We start from the raw sequence: 20,618 nt of genomic DNA, 5'->3' as shown, positions 1-20,618 counted from the left end.
ATAGGTGATGTCAAATATTTATTAGTTTGGAAAAGATTTCGGATTCCCTGGACTTCTGATGACCTCAACTTGGATCTTTACCTACTTGAAGACCTCAGCATGTTAAAATTTAAAACTTTTCATACTTCTGAGTAAATCTTTAGAAACCTTTGAAATGCTTGAGAGCTTAAATAAATTTATGATGATTTATTATAATTGTGATGATGTCACAGATAATGTGACAACATGTTTGTGATTCTCTTTTTTTTTTAAAAAAAAAAAAACTTTTCGAAAGGAAAAAGAAAAACATTTACAGAAAGCAATTAAATTATCAAATAAACTATTTTACTCATCACTTGCATTCTTACACAAAAGAAACTATGCATCTATATTAACGAAACTGTGATATATTAATCCTTGATACTTTCTATCAAGACTTAAGCCATTTGATATGTAATGCTACTTTTTAAGTAATTTTTAAATTAATTTTATTTACTCCATGGATCCTGTAGAGTTAGATCTTACAATCTCAACTCAACTCAAATTTTAGATCAACTTAATGATTCTTTTGATATGAAAAATGCTATTGATTTTATTGCAATCTTTCAAATGTCTATTTTTGAAATTTAGTTCCACAGTGGAAATTACCCACATACCCATTTAAATACACTTTTGAAATAAGGCCTACAGGAATATAATAGAAAGCCTATAGGGTTGTAATAGATATTCAGCAACATTTCTGTAAAAATTCTACACTAATACTTTAGTGTGTAAAAAGCATTTCCAACAACTGCTGTAGAATTTTTAAAGCAATTTTATAGACTTTCTATTAATTTTCTATACATTTAAAAAAATCTATAGGAAATACTACTGTTTTTTTTTTTTTTTTAATACAAATATTATACAAATTTTTCCTGGGCATTCTATTAATAAAGGAAAAAATTTACTATCGTTTGATTCTTGCTAAATCTGCTATTCCCATTAAAAGACTCATGATGAAGTAGTCCACAAACGTCATACTATTGAACTATATGATTACAGAAAGGGAAAATGTAGCTGATTAAAAGTTTTATTTAAAGTTAGTTGTTCAAGTGAGATGCAATATTTGTCTAAAGGGTTTGCTCTCAATATATAAAGAGCAAACATTAGTACTGAGAAGTTGCTAGAATAGCTCTGAGCGGAGTTACTGTCACAAATCATTTGAGATCATTATATGCATTTCCTTGTTCTAAAATAATTTAAAAAGAAAATTTAAAAGCGAATCAAATAGAAAAAAAAAATCAATCAGAATAACTGAAAGGAAAATAATTCCTATAAGTGAAATTATTTTAAAACGTCAATAGTAACAGTAGTAATTTTCCAACCTGCGTGATATAAAGTTTTTTATTCGAATTTCGATTCTCGCAAAAAAATCAGAAATTCAGTGTAATCAGAAAAAGAAAAAACATCTCTTAAAATATCGAATAAAATTAGGCACTTTTGTAATATTATTGGCAATGACTAATTAAACTTTATTTTGTATCGTAAAAGTTTTTTTTTGTTAATCGTGGTTGTTAAACTGAAAGAGATATTGAAGGTGCTTGGAACAACACGTTTCAAGGCTTACAATAAACTATTTCTAAATGTTTTATTGAATTACTTCAATTCATGAATTACTTTTTTTGTTTTTTGTTTTTGCGTTAATTCGATCAATCAAGTTTCTACTAAAAGACAAGCTATCTATATTACAATGAATATTTTTAAAATTGAAATAATAACTAATAGACTTTTATTTAATTATTATCAGAAATTTTATAATTAAAAGTGATTTTTTTTTTTTGTATCAAAACTCAGTTGATAGAAAAATCAATTTTTACTTCTTAGTAATTTTACTGTTTACTTTAGAAGTAAAATTTATTAAATGTCAGACTTTAGTTCAAGTTTTGATTTCTTCTCTGAAGATGAAGTTTTTGAAAATAAAAACAATAGCATTCATTATGAAGCTACCAACCTTGATAATCCACACAAAACATCACATAAATTTGCAAAAGTTTCACGCAAACTTTTTTCACAACCATCTCAGGAAGGTTTCGACTCATATAATAAATCAAACAAAGTATCTGAAATGAAAAAGCGTAAAGTTCATGGAAAAGTCTCCTTACCTGATGAAGAGTCAGTTCCAGATGTTTTATTTCCAGATCTTCCAATGGAGAATTTTAGTCAACTTTATAGAGCTACTCTTAAAAAGTCATGCTACAAAACCCAAAAAGTTCCTGTTATGTCCAAATTGAATCTGCCAGCAAAAAAGCTTCATGGTTGTTTAAATGAGAATGCAAAGAGTTTGAATAATACTTTGTATGTTCCTGAACAAAAGATAGAACATGCGTCACTTTGTACTACTTCTCATCAGTTAATAAAGTTGGCTATATTTAATACATAATTTTTTTTTTTAATGATAATTATTAATTAGTGAACTATACTTTGTTTAATTGTTGATTGCATTTTTACATTTGCATTTTCATTAGTTGCAAAGTTCAACTGACAATCTAAAAGCAATTCTTTATTGAATTAAAATTATTTTTAAAAAGAAATATTCATAGAAATATGATTAAGGTTTTACATTAGCGCTTTAAATCAGAAAAAAATCCACAAATGTCATAACATTTGCATTAACATTCAAAATTTATAAAAGAAAGAAAAAAAAAACTGTTGGAATTGAAAATTATCAGTTTGATTATGTTAATACATTTCAATAATTGTTTTTTATAAAGTTGTTTTATTACTTTTAAATAGTTATTTTATAACTTTTATTACCATTATTTAATAATTGGAATCATTGTTAAAGATATTGCATTAAAAATTATTTTAGTTAAAAAAACCAAGTAAATGAATACTATAGGGGAAGGAATATGCATGAAAGGAATACAAACACAAAAATTTATTAAATTTGATTATGGTTTTTCCCTGTAGTCTACAAATAGTTCAAAATATATATTGCTATAAACACTAAAAATGTAATTTTTTGGTTGCATTCATGTGTTCTTAAAAACTCCCAAATGATATAAACCTGTGTAAAATTGAAGCAAATCATATAAGGCATCAAAACAAGCATTTTTATATGTAATAGTCATGTTGGCTGACAAGTTTTAGATGGTAAAGTTTGTTGATAAAACTGAGTACTTGGTTTAAATTTGAATATCTTTAAAAGTATAGTAGTTAGCATGAAAAATGATTACTTTAAAAAATTGAAGCAAAATTCTTTATTAAAGATAAAATGAAAACATTAACTATTGAGTTATTCATAATCACAATCAAATTTAGAATATTTTTCTTTTTCTAATTTCTGTAGTCTTATAAAAGTAAATTATTTTTTACAGTCATGATGTGCATGAGTTAAATCTAGAGGGAAAATGTTTGAAAGAGCTTTTGTTAAATTGGTGCTGTGGGAATAATTTTCATTATGAACTTGAACAGCAATGTCTTAAGCAAAAGGTTGAAATCAAGGTTATTTTCCCTTTTGTTTATTCCTGTTTAAATTTTTGATAAAAATTAATTTACAAAATCTTAATAGTTTGTTTATTTTGAAAACATCAGTTCACTTTTTTAAATGAATTATGAGTTTGTATTTAAAGGTCAAATTTAAGTTTTGACTTTAAATTTTTATTTATGCAGATCAAGCCAGTTTTTCATTTCACTGTTAGCATTGATGTACAAAATTTAATGAACTATAATGGTAAAATTGCTTTTTTAGTTTTTCTATTTACTCTTACATGACTTGCTAACAGACCAATTTTTGCCATCAGAAACTCTGTATTAGTTTATTTGAAAAACAGGTTGATTTGTAGTTTGGGTTTTATGAATAATTAAGTAATTGTATTTGAGGAATATGTTAACCTTTTAAAAATTCTTGGTTTCTAATCAATTTATTTAATCAATGTAATATTTTTACATTATTTTTAGTAGTACTTGGTAATCTTGCTATTAATTCTCCTATCTTATTCTGCAAAGTACTGAGACATGTATGTTTTTTTACAGCTGCTTTTATGTCAACAACCTTGAGAATAAAACATGAAGTTTTATTGTTTGTAAGGTGAATGAAAATCTCAGAGATATTACACTTAAATTCATATATATTGTTAAGAAGGCTTAAAGCTGCACCTTTGAAAGCCTCGTTGCATTTCTGATAATCTACATTAAGGATGTTTGACAGATTTATTTTGTATATTAAGCCTTTGCAGATATCTTACATTCTAATTACCTCATTAGGCTGCAAATTTGATTTAATGGCATATAGCTTTTTTTAAATCTGCATATCTATATTATGTTAGAAAGTCAAAAATATTTGTTTTATAGTTCTTTAATATTGCTTAACAATGTTTACAAAATAATTTTATCTCTTATTAACCATAGAGTTTAAAGTAGTGTAATTCCAAGTCAAATATTCATTCTTCCTTGTTACCCAAAAGTTGCTCTAAAGCCTTTCCTACCTAATGTGGCATTTCCCATCATATTATTCAACACTCTAATTCTGATTTACATATAACTGGAGATATCAATTTTTTTCAAAAAAAAAAACTGATTGCTCTTTATTATTTAATTTATGTTCCATTTTAATTTTGTTCAATAATTTTTTGTACTAGCCTTCTAAAACAATCTCTTTGTCTGTTTCCTCGCAAAAGCTTTCTTCACTTTTTAAAAATATTTTTTCTTTTTTATACAGAAGGTGTTAGGGATTCACATTTTAGAATAATATAATTTTGTTTTCCACTTATTCTTCAAGACTAGCTGCTAAAAAATAATTGGACAGGTATTAAAAAGCTATTTAAGTGTGCAGCTTTAATCCCTAACAATAATATTATTATATATAAAGTTTGAAGTGACTAAACTCACTAAACTCAATGTAGGAATATTTTAATTTTTTGAGAATTCATTTGCTTTGTTTTTACTTAAATTTGGTAAAGCAATCATAATACAATTAGATTGATTGATGTTTAAATTACACTACTAAAATTATTGTATATATGTCATTTTTTTAAATCCAGCTGAAATGTTACAAATCTTAGTTTATTAGATTTAATAATTTTTGATATTAGAAATTTTAAGATCTGATCAGCCTAGGAACTGGGAATATATGGCATTTTTTTCATTAGGTTTGTTTTAGTATGCTGAATTCAGAATGCTTGTTGATAAAGTTGCAGTCTCCACATCAGCTTATAATTCATCCTTCCTTTTCAAACCTTCCAGCCACTGATGAGTAGGTTTATCCATCAAATATATTCTTATATGTTTTGTCTTTTTTGACTGACAGTTTAGATTTTGACCTGTTTGATTCAGTTGATTGGTTCAATTGCAAAAGCTGTTAGACAAAATTTTTTGAATGTGCAAAGTTAAGGCCAAATTATGTATCAGTTTCAGCAATTGGTAAAAACTAAGTTGAAATTACTTTTATGTTAGCATCAATCTTTATTGATAGAAGTTTAACTTTTGTGAATGAAGATTGAAGTTGACATAAAGTTAAACACAAAAGACACAGCATCTTCATATTTCATTTTCATCTTCAAATTTTGTAAGAGCTCTTATAATTCAGTTTAGTTGCAACATAAGTATTAATTTTAGCATACATATATAATAGATAATTTTAAGCATACATGTATGATAACAGTCATATATCAAAGGTGATGGCATCTGTACAGTCAGCAGATATGAATGGTTGTTAACTAATGTGTTTTATCTAAATTTCTTACATTTATTTTATGTTTACATGAGTATTGTGAATAATAAATTTAGATTACAATTTATAATGCAATGCTTTTCATATAGTAGTGTAAGAAGACCTTTGCATCTTTTCTACCACCAAAAAAGCAACTTCCAAATAATGGTACTCTACTGTGTAAAAGAATTTTAAGTTATGTTGGAAAGAATATTTAATATAGATAAGCTAATTCTAAAGAACTCCAGTTCTATCAAGGGTGACTGCAAGAGTGGGACTGGCTTGATGTGCTGGATAGGAAGATCATCATTAGATCCACCTTCTTCCTTATTATTTTTTTTAAATCCACCTTCTTCCTTATTATTTTTTTTTTGAAGAAAAAGTGTTGGAACTGGACCAAGTTGAACAATAGCTCTTACACTGGTGTCAGTAAGATACCAGTGAAAGAGCTATTGTTCAACTTCCAGCCTAATATTCTTTGTTTCCTTCAGCAGAGATTCTCACTTTTTGCTGAAAATAATGTCTTTTAGGCTTTTAAGCATATTTAATGGATCTGGATAATCCAGATTAAAGAGATCTGTGGCTTATATAGTAGTGATACTTGGTTTTTATATTTCTTAAAAACTGGCAACTTATGGAAAAATTTCTTGAATTAATGCAGTGCATAATATATCTAAATATATTCTTAATGACCTGTAAAAAGAAAATAATAAAATAAACAAAAATGCTAAATGTTTCTGTTTTTAACTCAGTTCATGTGGAAACCACTTATCTAAATTTCAGCTAAAAGAGTTGAGCCAGACTCAACATAGAACTCTAATTTGATTCTAGTCAACTACATGGCTTATTTGTGATATAAGGTTTACCTGTACAAAATTTTGCAAACTAATATGATAGTGTCTGCTGCATAGTAACACTATAACCTATTACACTATCAATATTTTGTAAGGTCTATAATGCCATAGTTTGACCTAAGAACTACAGCATCACAGAAATTGATATTCTATTGAGTTAAAATGTTAAATATATTAAAAAATATATCCAAAAGTTAATATGTTAAATATATTAACTTTTTTGTCAAGGGTATCCACTCAAAAGTGGAAGAGTAAAGGCTTTGAGTTCTGTACTTTGAGTAATGTATATTTTTAGGCATGAAATTACAAGTTTGAGTGACTTGCAGAACAACAAATTAACCTCTGGTAGGCTGCTTAGAGTAAGGGCTTTAGTGATAGGTGTTTCCTCATTGGTTTCTTACACGTAAGTTTTATTCTAAAACACACAACTTTTGTCATAAAGACATTTCTGACCTCTAAAATTGCGTTTGAAAGCACACTGAAGTTATACTCAATATATATTTTCAATAATTATTATGATCTTTTATTTTTAGAGTATCAGCAAAGTATAAATGCTGTAATTGCCTCAATGGTGATTTTACTGTTTTAACATCTAGTTTGGATACAGTTGAATCAGACTTGATTAAGTACTTATTCAACTTTCAATGATTTTGTTTTTAATTTAAATGGTTATAAGGTCAGAGTAACAGTTATGATATTGCTGGAAAATATTGAAAATTATGTTGTTTTATTTTCTTTTTTCATAGAAGTAACCTTTATTGTGAAGTGTGTGGTTTGTTAATGGAAGAGGATTTCTCTCAACGAACATCTGCTGGTATTCCTTTTGGTGGAAACACTGTTTTTCAATATTGAAACAAAATCAAACAAAATGAATCCTCTTTATCTGTTTTGAACATATTTATTTTTGTTCACCATCTAGTTCTCAATTTCTAGAAAAACTTTACTGTGTTGGTGTGCCTAAATCATCAACAAAGTGCCTGCAATCAATATCATTTGTTCAAAGATCACAAGCTATCAAGATTGTACTAAGAGGTAATTTATTCTTTAGTTACAATTCTTATTGTAAAATAGCATGGCTCAACTTAAACAATCTTTTTAAACAGAATCAGTTTTGAAAAAGAAGGTTTATTTACCTTTTAGATTTTTTATCCAAAAAGGTGAGCATTGGTGAATGCTATTGGTTCATTGGTTTGTTTAAATATGACCTGAGGGGTGGGTTCATACAAAATCAAAGTGTCCAAATGACATTTGAAGTTGTTACTATAGAGGAGGTAGCTCTAAAATATGTAAGATCTTAACTAAATTTTAAAGCATAATTTACTTCAATAATATTGATTTTTTTTCTACACCTGCTTAGGATACTCCGATTGTTTTTGGAATAGATTTTCAAAAAGTTTTATTGAATGAAATTTGTTTACTTTACCAAGGTAAAAAGAAATTTTTTTTTCTTTTTTCTGATCAAAATTTCTGTTCAATAAAATTTTCCTGCTTTTGAGCTTTAAATATTTCTAAAACTTTTAAATTGAAAAGTTTTTTTTTCTTTCTATTTTTGTATTGTTGGCTTTAGTTTGAACTTTTCAAATGTGTCAACAAAAAAAAGAGATCTATACTATAACTTTATTGAAGACTGAGTAACTGATTTTTCACATTTCATTTTTCATGAAGATTTGTAAAGTTCATAATAATCTCAGGACTTTGTTTTATGAATTTTAACTTTTTAATATAATCATATCACTAAGATTTTTCTTTAAAGTTTTTTTTTTTTTTAACCTTTAGCAGGTTAATAATAGGCTTTTTGTACTTTTTAGACAGAAAGTTTTCACCATGGAGTTTTGTCTTGAGTCTTGCATTTTGTTTTGCAGGTATTGTAAAATATTTGATAAGGTTCATACTTCTTATTTAACTTTTCCTCTATATCAAACAATTTTTAAAAGTAAATTTTAACAAGTTTGTTTAATTTTAGAGCAAGTTGTTCCTTCTGGTATGTATCATCTCTTGAAGTTATGCTTGATTTTAAGTCTAGTTATGGAGGGTGACTCCTCATGCCTCAATCTTGATGAAGCTTCAGTACCAAAACATAACTTGTTACATGTACTTTGTGAAGACCAGGATCTGTTAATGAGTCAGCGATTAATGATGTATGGTTGTTCATATAGTGAAAATCCCATCATACATAGAGTTCCAATGGATCTTTTTGGGTCAGTCACTGATGAGGGGTCTTTTTTTTACATTGATGGTGAGTCAAAAGTTATATTTAACAATAGAATGTAGTTTTGCAAAGATTTTAAATATTTTACTCCTAATATTTGAGGAAACTTTCTTATGCAATTATAGTTGATTTAATTATGCAATTATAGCTGATTTAATTATGCCATTATAGCTGATTTAATTATGACCAAGTTTAACTATTCATGTAAATTTGAGTATTTATCCAGAATTAGTATAGTATCAAATAGGGCTACTTTAAACAATGAAGGTGACTTAGTAGATTACTTCAAAGAAAGTTTTTTCCTCTCTAAATCATAAATGAAAAGATTTTGGTTGTTTATAAAATATCTTTATGATTAACTATGTTTTGTATCTTACTTTTAAAAATCTAAAAACCAGAAAAAAGAAGAAAAATTTCTTGTTTAATGATATACTAATGAATCATTAAGAGAATGTTTGACTAAAAAATTTTATAAGTATCTCTATCAAGTTAATGTTGATAGCAGAAAGTTTACTTGTTGATTGACAAAATTATATGAATATAACATTCTTGTGTTTGATTACAGGTGGGAGTCTTGTTCTTGCATCAACTCATATTTGCTTTATCTTAAATTTTTCTGCATTAAAAAAGAAAGAACAGGAAAAACTATCAAAAGGTAAAATTGTTTAAAAAAAATTTGGTTAAGTTTTGTAACAACTTTTACTGGTTGTGTTTTAGTAAAAAAATGTTGCATTTTAACTTGTAAGTAAAACTTTAAATATTTTGTGATGATATATATGTGATATATATGTGATTATTATACTCAATTTTATAACAGTTATTTAATAAGTTCTACCCAAGTATTTTTTTAAATATCAAACATTTCATTTGGCCAGTTTCGTTTATTGCTCTTCAGTTTAAGTTTTTTGTAGTATTAGAGTGCAGAAGTACTGGCATTGTCATTCCTCGGAAGCAGCAAAATGATGGCCAGCAGTATCAGTTTTTATTACCTATTAACTGTACTGTGTGGTCATGCACTGAAAGAGATTGTTTTCGTGTATGTTTTTAAAAACTTTTTTTCAGTTGCTTTTTTTTTCCAAGCCTTATAGAAGTCATTTCTCAATAATGAGTTCTCTTAATGGTTTATTATTTTGGCTTCAATCTCCCTTCTTGTGAAATTTTAAACTGTTTTTACTATCCTGAAAAAAAGTTGGATATTGACAAAATTAGGAAAACTAAGAAAAATAAAATATTGTGTTCAAATGTTTGGTATCTCATCTAATGTACTTTTTGCAATTATTATCCTTAGTTTCTATCTTAATCAATGTTGGTTAATGCTTTTTTAATGCTCTTAGACTGGTTTACAGATCCAAGTTTGTAATGCATATTTCTAAGTTAATAAAAGAGATATTATATAAGGTATATAATAAAATAGATAGAGTAAAATGGGGTCAAATAAAATAGTTAAGAATTTTAATGAATTTCTCTTTAAGAGAAAAAGGTTTTTAATTTTTTTTTTTTTAAAGTTGTAAAGAAATTTGAGCTGTATTTAAATATATACAAATCAAGTAAAAAAAGTTTTTAGTTTTTTAAGAAACTTTATTTAATTGAAAAAAAAAAGTTATTTCATTCTACCCCACATTCGGGGAGAATGAAATACGCAAATCTATATGTAATTAAAACAACACTTAATTAAAAAAAACAAAAAGCAACCAATAATAACAATTAAAATAACAACCCATGTTAACAATTAAAAAAACAACCTAATAAAAAAAACTTTATTCTTGTGATGATGTTGAGTTGTAGAGAGGTACTAGAGGCTGAGCTGAGTTGTCACTTTTGCGGCACTTTTTGGTGCAATAAAACTCAGCGCCTTTAACATATCGCTTTGGTATGCATTTTTGACAAAGTCAAACCTTGCATTTAGAATTTTCACACTGGTACCATTCTATATTTTGACTTGTTGAAGCTTCACCTAAAACTTTACGGCACTTTTACACTTGACTTGGTTTGTAGCTATTAATGTTGTTGGAGTTGCTGTTGTTGCTTGGTTTATTTGCTGCTTGTCATTAAAGCTAAGCTTGCGTTGTTTTTTAGCTTGCTTTGCTGCTTTTTTGCTCTCAGCATCTTTCAATCTCTCGAGTATTTCAGGTTTATTGAGACACTCCTCTTCGAACCTTGGTGTGTCTACATTTTTTCGTTTTTTTGTGTCAACGAGTTGAATGCAAAACTTTTGTCTGGGCCACTTAAGCACCAATCTTTGTACAGACATTTTTTAGATTTTTTGGAGCAAGACGATTACCAGCATCATTGATGCAATTTCCAACTGTGTAGTGGATTTTTTTCGAGCGGCTCTGAGTACTGAACTATTGCTTATGGCTTTAATGCTTAACTTATGACTCCACCAGTTTATGAAAAACTTATACCAATCTCTCCCTGATGTACCATTAGGAAACAAATGAGATTGACCTTGGTGTTGCAAATAGTCGGTAACTAGTGTGATGATGTCATTATAAGTTCTTACAAAGCCCCGATTGGATAATTTGATGAACGTATCTACCAAATTGATTCAAGTTGATGCGACAATCTCGTGTTTAAACCACTCCCAATTGTTTCACCTATGCCGTGGACATGCCTGTGAAGAGTTGCTACTGGTATGTTAAATGATTGAGCAGTTTTGTTAAATGAAAATTCACTGCTTTGTACTTTGGCCACTGCAAGTGTAACTTGCTCTTCGGTGTATGGTTTTTCTTTTTTCTTTGAGAGCAACTTGTTTTGAGGCATATTTTATATTAGAATAGATTTAATAATAATCGATTTAAAATTTATCCACAAAATTTACAGAGATTGATTGGTCACTTGAGATTTAATTAATAAAAGCCGCATTTAACAAGTGAGCAATTTGCGTATTTCATTCAACCCCACATGTATGCGTTTTCGTTTTTATCTCATAACTTTTTTCCCTGAATAGCAAATATAATTTTGAAAAAAGATTCTTGACCAGCTTAAAAAGCTTTACCAGAATACTTATTAAGTTCGATGATATCAAATTTAGTTTCCGAGAGTTTTATGTCCATTTTTTAAAAAAAGAAAAAAAGTATCATATCGCTTTCGAAGACTCAACAAATTATAAAAAAAAACTTTTTTTTTAAAAATTAAAGTTTAATATAATCTTATTCAGAAAAAAACTCTCTACAACAAAATCAAAAAACATTTGCAAAAAGTTTATTCAATAATTAAGAGCAAAATAATAAGCGTAGTCATAACTATTTCATTCTACCCTCTATTTCATTCTACCCTGTTTTACTATATTTCTTTATAAAATCTCATAAAGCTATCAAGATCTCTTTTTCTTTTTTTTTTTTTTATTTACATATACTACTTAGGTCCAACAAACCAATCCAAAAAATTCTGGATGCAAAATATTGACCAAAAAATTAGAAAGCAAAAGTATTTTGACCACACAAATGTTCTACACCCACATTAAACAAATGTCATTTTTTCCTTTGATCTCTAGTTTTATTTTGTCATTATCCTTTTTACAGATTCAGTCAATAGTTATTTCTTAACAATAGAATAGATACTACAGTAGTTATTTATAAAGTTCTCTCTTGTAAATTGCTAAATAGATTAACAGATTCATTGTATTTATTTAATGCGGAACATAAATGTCTGCAATATACTCATGTTATAAAGTTTACATCTTTGTTATAGAGTTTACTTTATTGAATTAATGTTAGGAATAAGAGTGAAAGTTAATGAAAGTTACCAAGATAAAAATTGGTAAAAGGTGTAAAAATTACACTGTTTTGGTGTTTATATATTAAACAACGAAACAGTGTACTTTTAAAATGTGTAAAATTACACTGTTTTGGTGTAATTAAACACCGAAACGGTGTACTTTTACACCTTTTAATTAAGAGTTTGAAGATAAGTAGATCCAGAGATTAACCTATTAATTATAAATTAGTTCAAGTTAATACAACCTAAAAGCATAGTTTAGTGATTGGCGCTTTAGTTTTATATATGGGTACATTCCAAGCTCTGTAGGGTTGGTGAGTCAACTCTAGTAACTAAATTACAGTAATATTTCCTACTTACAGTTTCCAGAGTTGTTAGATAAATGAACATGTTAATAATAAAAATGGCTACAAGTTTTACTAAATGTATAAACAATTATTGGCATACAATCCCACTGATGTTTTATTTTTAAACTGTAGGTTTTAATCAGTTTTTTTTTACAAGAAAAAGCCAACCCTATAACATTATTCTTATCTTAGTTATTGTTTTTGATATTTTTTTAGAATGCTCCCATCATCCCTTTTTCAAGGTTTGTTTTATTCTAAAAAATGACTTTTGTTATTGATACATTTCTTGCAAAAAGCTCAATTTTTTGTTACTTAAAAATTAACATATCATAAAAGAAACATTTCAGAAGTACATTTTTAGCTCAGCAATGTCTTATTTTTAAAGGTTTTTAAAAAGGAGTTTGTGTCTCTTTTTTTTTTTTAAACACTTTGCCTTTTATGATTTTTTAGCCAGTTTAATCTGGTCCTTAATCAAGCTAAAGAGTCTGGATCTTTTAATGCGAAAAGTTTGACAGCTGCTCATGTGTTAAGTTCAGCATCCAGAAAAACACCACCAAGTATGTTTTCATCAAATCAACTTAAAGAGGCAAGTTTAATAATTATCTACAGAATGTACTCAAAGTGGCAACCTAGGACAAAATATCCTTTAGAAATCTTTTAGAACTTTGAGACTATATAGGAATCTTATGGAATTGTTTTAAAATTCACAAGGAATTTTTATAGACTTTTGAAACATTGTAGAACTTTTTGTCCTGGAGAATTTATATATATATATATATATATATATATATATATATATATATATATATATATATATATATATATATATATATATATTCTCAGTTAATATTCAGCAAATGATTCTTTTTTAATGTATTTAGTTTATATCTTGGTGTCGTCATCAAACAATAGAAATGGAACATAAAAGTTTCAAACTGTTAAAAGCTTTCTACCATACGAGACGACGCTCTGGGCTATCTAATGTGACTCAGTTAATGTTTAATACACTGTAAGATATTTTTGTGGAAAGAAGATATCTTTTTTTTAAAGGGACTAAAAAGTTCCTGATTTTAAAAAAATAGACTGTACTCTATTTTACATAAATAATTTTACTTTTTTCATCATGTAACTATTATTATTGTAAGAGTTTAGAAAAGCTTTCATAGCATTTGAGTTTTGGATTTTGTTAAGTGGTATTTGTTGAATTAAATAAGAAAATTCTACATTTCATTTACTTTTTCTGTATTTACTGTTACTTTTAAGATTATCTCTTTCCGCTGCCCATGCTAAATTGATGCTTCACCCAAAGGTCTGCATGATTATACCTCAATTATATTTTTTGTGTTATCAATAATACAATAATACATTATTTTGTTTACTTGTTTTTATACAGTATTATTGTGCCGTAGTTATCTGCTAGAGTGCTTCAGATTACATCCTATACAACCTACTCTCTTTTTCTTTTTTGCTGTCAATTTACATTTTTAAAAAAGAACTTATTGAGAATTTATTAAGAAAAAAAGGTTTTACTTTATATTAAAATATTCAGGTAGAGATCAATGATGCTGTTGCAGCCATTTCTATTGTTGAACAGCTTGATTCATTAGCACATGGTATGTATTGTTTTAAGTTATTTTGGTATCAGTATCCATCTATCTCGTTTATGAAATTGTTATATTGCATATATTTGTTTTTTAATTAAGTATTATTTACCGATTAATGGGTCAACATAAAATATTGTAAATTCAGGTGAATCGTTAACTGGGATAATACCAGTTGTTCATTTTCCCAAAGAAGAAATGTTTCATCGAATTGGTCCAGAGGTGAATAAATTTCTCTTTAATCTGTGTTTCAAGATCGTGTTGTGAGCGTAGCAACAAAGTATTTGTGATCATAGCTCTATTTATATTAAGTCATTTTTTTTTTATTTATATTAAGTCATATCAGAAATGTAACCGTGTTTTTGTTGCTTTTGACAGAATGATGCTTTGATGTATCAGTTTAAAAGTCACGTGATTCAACAATGTTCAATGCATTATCCTGAGTTAAGGAAAGAGCTATCAGAACGGTAGAAATAAAGATTACACGGCACTTTGTAATGAAATAAAAACTACAACACTGTCTCTACGAAAAAATTGTCTTTCAAGTTAATTTTAGACTCTTGCTTCTTTTAAATTGTTTACAACTTTTTAAAAAAATTTCAAGATGAAGAATGTTATTTGTATTCTAGGTGTTTTATTTCTTTGTTGAATGAAAGAGAATGCAGCTTGTATTTGTGTTTCTGAAGTTTTTGCGTTATTGTGTTATCTATGGTGCTTTTTTTTGGTTAAATGGAAAAACCCATCAGCATGTGTTTCTTTCAATCTCAAGGTTTCAACTTTTTAAGTGATATACTTAATTAGATTTTAAAAAAAGCAAATTGTCCTTTACTTGATTACATTACAATTGGATTTCTTTATTAATAGTGGAGGTATTCCGTAAAATACTAATTTTAGTGATGAAGAAACTTATAAACCTACAATTCATGTTTACGGTGTAAAATATTTGCTCAATCTATGTTTTTAATACGTTAGTCTTTTCTTTAGGGATATTCAGTAAAAAAAATTTGGCTATGACTTCAGACCTTGTTAAGCCATAGCAAATAGACTCCATTGAAGTGACGTTATTTTTTCTGTGTTCAAATCAAAATCCCGATTTATGTAGTTTAATTTAAGACAATTTTTTGGGAATCAATCATACAAAGAAATTTTAGTTTCTTTTGAGCCTATCTTTTCGTAATCAATGCCTAATTCAGGTTTTTCCACGTGCGTTTCTGCTTCAATGCTCCTTTGCGTTGCAAAAGTTAAGATTAATTTCTGCTTTAAAGGAACTTTGAAGAAGAAACGCACATGGTGTTGCTACCCAGTTAACAATAGTACATGGTCATATATCGGACCCATGTGGGGTGTTTTATGGGCCCTATGTAGGAATCCTATATTAGACCCATAAAAATTTGTCCGCGGTTTATAAACGGGTCCTATATGGGCTAGTTCATATAGTTAGCCCATATTGGATCCAACAAACTCCTATGTTTTTATTTTATTTTTCTTAACAGAGTTTTTCATGGTTTGCCCATATTGGACCCAACAAACTCCTCTTTTCTTTTATTTACTTTGAGCCAAACATAATTTTTTATGGTTACCCCATATTGGACCCAATAAACTCCTATTTTCTTTTATTAACTGTGACCTATATGGCGCATTCGATGGTTGGCCCATATTGGACCCAATAAACTCCTTTTTTTTGGGACCTATATGAAACTTTAGTTTGTCAATCCATATGGATTCCAATATATATTGGTATCAATAAACTATTATGTTATTGGTATCAATAAACTATTATGTGTGTATATATATATATATATATATATATATATATATATATATATATATATATATATATATATATATATATATATATATATATATTAGATAAAAACAATAAATAATGTTGAGAATAATATATATTTCCTATCAATGTAAATATTATATTATACAAAAAAAAGTATGAATAAATTAGAACTTGTTAGACTGTTTTCTTGCTTCGCCACGCTTAGTTCTATTACCAACTCGATTGCGAGCACCAATAAGCCATTTTGCAAGGGACATTTCGAAATCTTTCATCGTGCATGTCGACGTCAGGTTGTTAAGCTTTAAGGCTTCTATAAAAAATAATACATTTCCAGTAGTTAAAGAATCTTAAATACACAATATTTTTATCGTCTTTGAAAATCTGAACCAGGGACGAATTAAGCCTTTTTAGTGCCCAAGGCACAAACCCACATCGGTGCCCCCATCTGCCCGGGGCCCATGATTTTTCGCTGACTGTGACCGCTGGTATGTTCAATATTATGCAAAGAAAACAGTTGTTAACAAATATATTTGTAGTTTGTACTACTATCACTCATATAAAACCTACAATAAAGTATTTCTGAATTAAAATTAATAGTTAATAAACTGAACACGCTTCATTTTGGGATCTGAAATTGAAAAAAGTATGCAAAAAGGTGTAAATAAAAATGATTAAATAATGTAGAACGAAAATGTAATTTACATAAAAATTAAAAAATTATGCAAAATAAGGCTAAAAAACAACAAACGTAAGGTGTAAGCTCCTATAAATAATTCCTTAATATCAGAATCAATAAAAATGATAAAACAAATGATAAAGCGGCTTTAATAATAGTTTCACGATGTTAATAAAAAAAATATCCTCAAGTGAAGTCGTTAAAGCGCAAAAAAAAAGTCATTAAAGCGCGAAAAAAATAATTAGTTTAAAAAAAAGCTAAATAGAAAAAACCGGCTCATTCATAGCTTAATTTTTAAGCATTCAAGATTTTACCAAACTTAAATATGAATTTTTATTGTAAAGTATTTCTTCATTTTCATAGCACTTGTTCTATTTTCAGTTGTTTCTGGACTTAAATTTGTTTAAAAAAAAAATTTCTTGAGGACTTGTGATGCCACCAAACGCTTGGTGCCCGAGGCAAATGTCTTGTTTGCCTAATGGTTAATCCTGGCCTGATCTGAACCATAAGGGTTTTTACTAAACATAACAATAGAGTGCACAATTTTTAAAACTAACCAAACAAAATTTACATATGTTCAATTGTATTTAATATCAGGCAAAATAGCAGAGAAATATTACCAAAATTTATTTAAAACTATGAATACTCACTATAAATCACTTGAAATAGCTCAGTACCCTTTAACACTTTTTTTGACTGCCCTCACTGACAATTAAATTGCAGAGCTAAGTTATTGTTAAACAACTGCTGCATCATACGACGAACAGCTTCGTCGACTTTTCTCCCTCCGATACCGGCTAGAAAGTTAACCTGCAAAACATTTAATAAAACACATTAAGATAATCTAAAAAAGGTTTTTTTAAACAATATAAAAATTAAAAATTTATTATATAGTAGCAAAAATGCATATACATTTTGTATGAATGATACATGATATTTACTAAACACCAGAATACTGATATTGCAATCTTAAAATACGATAGACTAAAAATATTATGCTAAAGTTAACAAAGCTTAAAGTTCATTATAAAATAGGAAAGAAATATAGATAAGTAGTTGCTTCTACTCATTTATATTGCTTTCCTATTTTATATTGAACTGTAAATTAAACTAATATCTAGGTCATAAGTATTATCTTACAATTATGTTTGCAATATTGATATCTTTTAGCTTCATTTTAATTGCATCAAAAGCTTCCATGGTGTCCATCGGAAATATTATCCCGTCTGGTAAACGTGAAACCTGCACCATTTTATTCCCTTGACTAAGGATAGCATTTAGCATATTGGTGTGGATAGTCTGGGTTTGCTGAATATCCACACACACTTTCAGTAACTGTACCACCAATCCATGCATTGTTTGATCTTGGTAAAGTGTAAATAATTACTTACATTATCACATATATAGTCTTTTAATCTGAAAAAAACCAAGTAATCAATAATCACTTACTAGATATATTACTGCAAGATAATGCACTCCCAATGTTTTGTACTGTAAAACATCTAAAATAGTGTTAACTGTACTATAATGCCATAAATCATAAATAATAAAAATCAAATTACTAACAGCTGATTCAGCTTGAGATCAAATACATCAAAAAATATGCAAGGTAGACATCCTTATGAGTTTTTTAAATTATGTAACTCACCAATATTTGAATCTGGTGATGTCGTTGTTACCGTCTTTGACATACAACCTGTTGACGTGTTTGATAAACGAGTACACTGGGTTGGTGTCATCAATGCTGCTATGTCAAGAGATGAAAATGGTGTTTCATAAGATATAGGCATAATCGGTAAAGTTGTTATTAATGTTGGTGAACTTGACACCGTGACAGAAAATGGCACAGAAAATAAAGGGGGAAGAATTTGAGTTGTGGCACTAAGTTGAGTTTTCCCAGCTAATTTTTTTCTTAAGAGGGAAATAATTAATGTCATTTTCAAATTCTATTTCAGATTCAAAATCTAATGAAATTTTTCTAATTGCAATCCTAAACAATAAATGTAATTATCACCAAATGTTTTCTAAAATAGTTTAAAAACATTTGAAATTATTCATTTAAAAATTATTACTTACATGGAGTAGGTGGAATTAATACTTACATGGAGTATTAGTTCCACCCACTCCAAGTAAGTATTAACTTTAAATTAGCTAAAAATTAATACTTACACAAGCTGGGTGGAACTAATAAATAGAAATAAATGTGATATTAAAAGAATTGAAACAAATTTAAATTTTGAAAAAGCACAGAAAAAAAAAAAAAAAAAAAAGAACGAAAATACACGATAGCGCGAAAATTTCGGTTCGAGGATCGGGTTTATTACCTGATTTCGGGTAATTTTATTATCCGAATTATCGGGTAATTTTATTACCCGATTTTCGGGTAACGAAATCGTGTAATAAAATTACCCGTTAATCGGGTACTTCTACGGGTAATACTTGGTTAATTTAAATCGGGTAATACCCGACCCGAAGGCTTGGATATCGGGTAACTAAAGTTATTAAAATTACCCGTCTACGAGTACCCGCTGGTATTCGTGTCGGGTTTTCGCTCCCTAAGATAAGCCCACGTTAAAACCACACAGGTCCAGTAAAGTTGAATTATCTTGCTTTTTAACATTTTTTTTTGTTCCGTTTGCCCACATTGCACAGTGGGCCAGAAGGTGGACAAAATGGGAAAAATTTTAGTTGTCTAATCTTGAAAACTTATTTAATTTTAGTATCTATATATATTAGGAGAAATTTATTGATAACTTATTTATATTAAATCCCTTAGTTACCAGGACTCTAAGCATTTGAATATTGAAATTAAAAAAAAAAAAAAATTTTAAATAAGTAATTAACGATGATATCAACGTTGTGTTATATTTCAATTACATCTACGTTTTTGAAACAAAAAATTAGTACATGTTATTCTAGAGTATATAGAGATAAGAAAAACCTCTATATAATTTTTTGATGCAATTTAAAGTTGACAATGTTTTCTTGCACTATTTTTGCTTTTATTATTCCTAAAACATTATTTACCTAAATACTCAATTGTTATTCAATATAGGTGGGATAAAAATCCGATAAAATATTCAAATATCAATTTACCACTTTGTAACTAAGGAGAGTATCCGGAAACTAAGCAATATAAGTATCCATAGCAACTAAATTTAAAAAATTATCACTTTTGTAAGAAGTGTGATCTCATATTGGTACTCATGACAAATTTAGTGAATATAGCACTTATAAAATATCTGCAGATAACAAAAATAGGTTGTTGCTAAGTAAAAAAAGGTATCCATAGCAACGAAATAAAAAAATATTACCTTCATAAAAAGCGCAGACATCATATTAGTACTCATACTAATTTTAGTGAATATAGCTCTAATATTAAATTAGTTACGAATTTTGTCCAGTAAAAGTGAATTCTGGCCCACTGTGCATTGGTCCCATAAATAAACCAACTATCTAACACACTTATGACCTATATAAGTCAGCCTATAATAGGCCTTATGTGGACTTGCCCACTTCTAAATTTATATATGGAAGCCCATATTAAAACCAGACCGGTCCCGTAAAGTTGTGCTCACTATTTGTTAATTGTGTTTGCCCATATTGGTCCCGCAAAAAAACCAAACATCAGACACACTTAGGACCGAAGTGAGGTTGCCTACAATCGGCTCTAGGTGGGCTTGCTTACGGGGTACAGTCAATTAAAATTAGTTTTAATTTTGTTTATTTAAAAACTAGATGCTTATTCCATTAT

General features: G+C 28.0%; 1 protein-coding gene and 1 pseudogene across 5 annotated transcripts; one reads left to right on the top strand and one right to left on the bottom strand.

Moving 5' to 3' along the window:
- Positions 1-1,849: 1,849 nt before the first annotated feature.
- On the top strand, positions 1,850-15,104 carry LOC145180799 (minichromosome maintenance domain-containing protein 2-like). Of its 5 annotated transcripts, XM_090082811.1 has the most exons (22): positions 1,850-2,376; positions 3,336-3,462; positions 3,631-3,691; positions 3,919-3,977; positions 5,109-5,212; positions 6,818-6,925; positions 7,056-7,148; positions 7,269-7,336; positions 7,456-7,554; positions 7,663-7,793; positions 7,880-7,949; positions 8,331-8,384; positions 8,486-8,758; positions 9,297-9,386; positions 9,643-9,767; positions 13,015-13,040; positions 13,249-13,384; positions 13,680-13,807; positions 14,062-14,107; positions 14,348-14,411; positions 14,548-14,621; positions 14,778-15,104. In XM_090082811.1, exons 1-22 carry the CDS (start codon positions 1,880-1,882, stop codon positions 14,868-14,870), a joined length of 2,526 nt encoding a protein of 841 aa, XP_089938937.1. In that variant the 5' UTR covers positions 1,850-1,879; the 3' UTR covers positions 14,871-15,104. The 5 variants fall into 5 exon arrangements, 2 of the variants coding, with proteins under 2 accessions (XP_089938937.1, XP_089938938.1); XR_016451047.1 differs by lacking the exon at positions 9,643-9,767; XR_016451046.1 differs by lacking the exons at positions 14,348-14,411; positions 14,548-14,621; positions 14,778-15,104 and having other exon boundaries at positions 13,249-13,355; positions 14,062-14,109.
- A 1,248-nt stretch (positions 15,105-16,352) lies between these two features.
- On the bottom strand, positions 16,353-19,509 carry LOC149891217 (uncharacterized; annotated as a pseudogene).
- Positions 19,510-20,618: the final 1,109 nt, after the last annotated feature.

This window comes from Hydra viridissima, unplaced genomic scaffold, assembly GCF_058129835.1.
Source record: "Hydra viridissima isolate aposymbiotic clone 2 unplaced genomic scaffold, HvirCarnegie_v1 scaffold_3, whole genome shotgun sequence".
NCBI lineage: Eukaryota > Metazoa > Cnidaria > Hydrozoa > Anthoathecata > Hydridae > Hydra > Hydra viridissima.
Note: the sequence above shows the minus strand (reverse complement) of the source record. Positions and strands in the feature narration are given on the sequence as shown.

Bases quoted from the DNA above. Each gene is read 5' to 3' on its own strand.
- LOC145180799 (XM_090082811.1), top strand. From the start codon at position 1,880: ATGTCAGACTTTAGTTCAAGTTTTGATTTCTTCTCTGAAGATGAAGTT. The intron at 3,463-3,630 runs GTTATTTTCCCT...TTATTTATGCAG, and splicing joins AGCAAAAGGTTGAAATCAAG to ATCAAGCCAGTTTTTCATTT. The intron at 3,978-5,108 runs GTATGTTTTTTT...TTTTTTCATTAG, and splicing joins TCTGCAAAGTACTGAGACAT to GTTTGTTTTAGTATGCTGAA.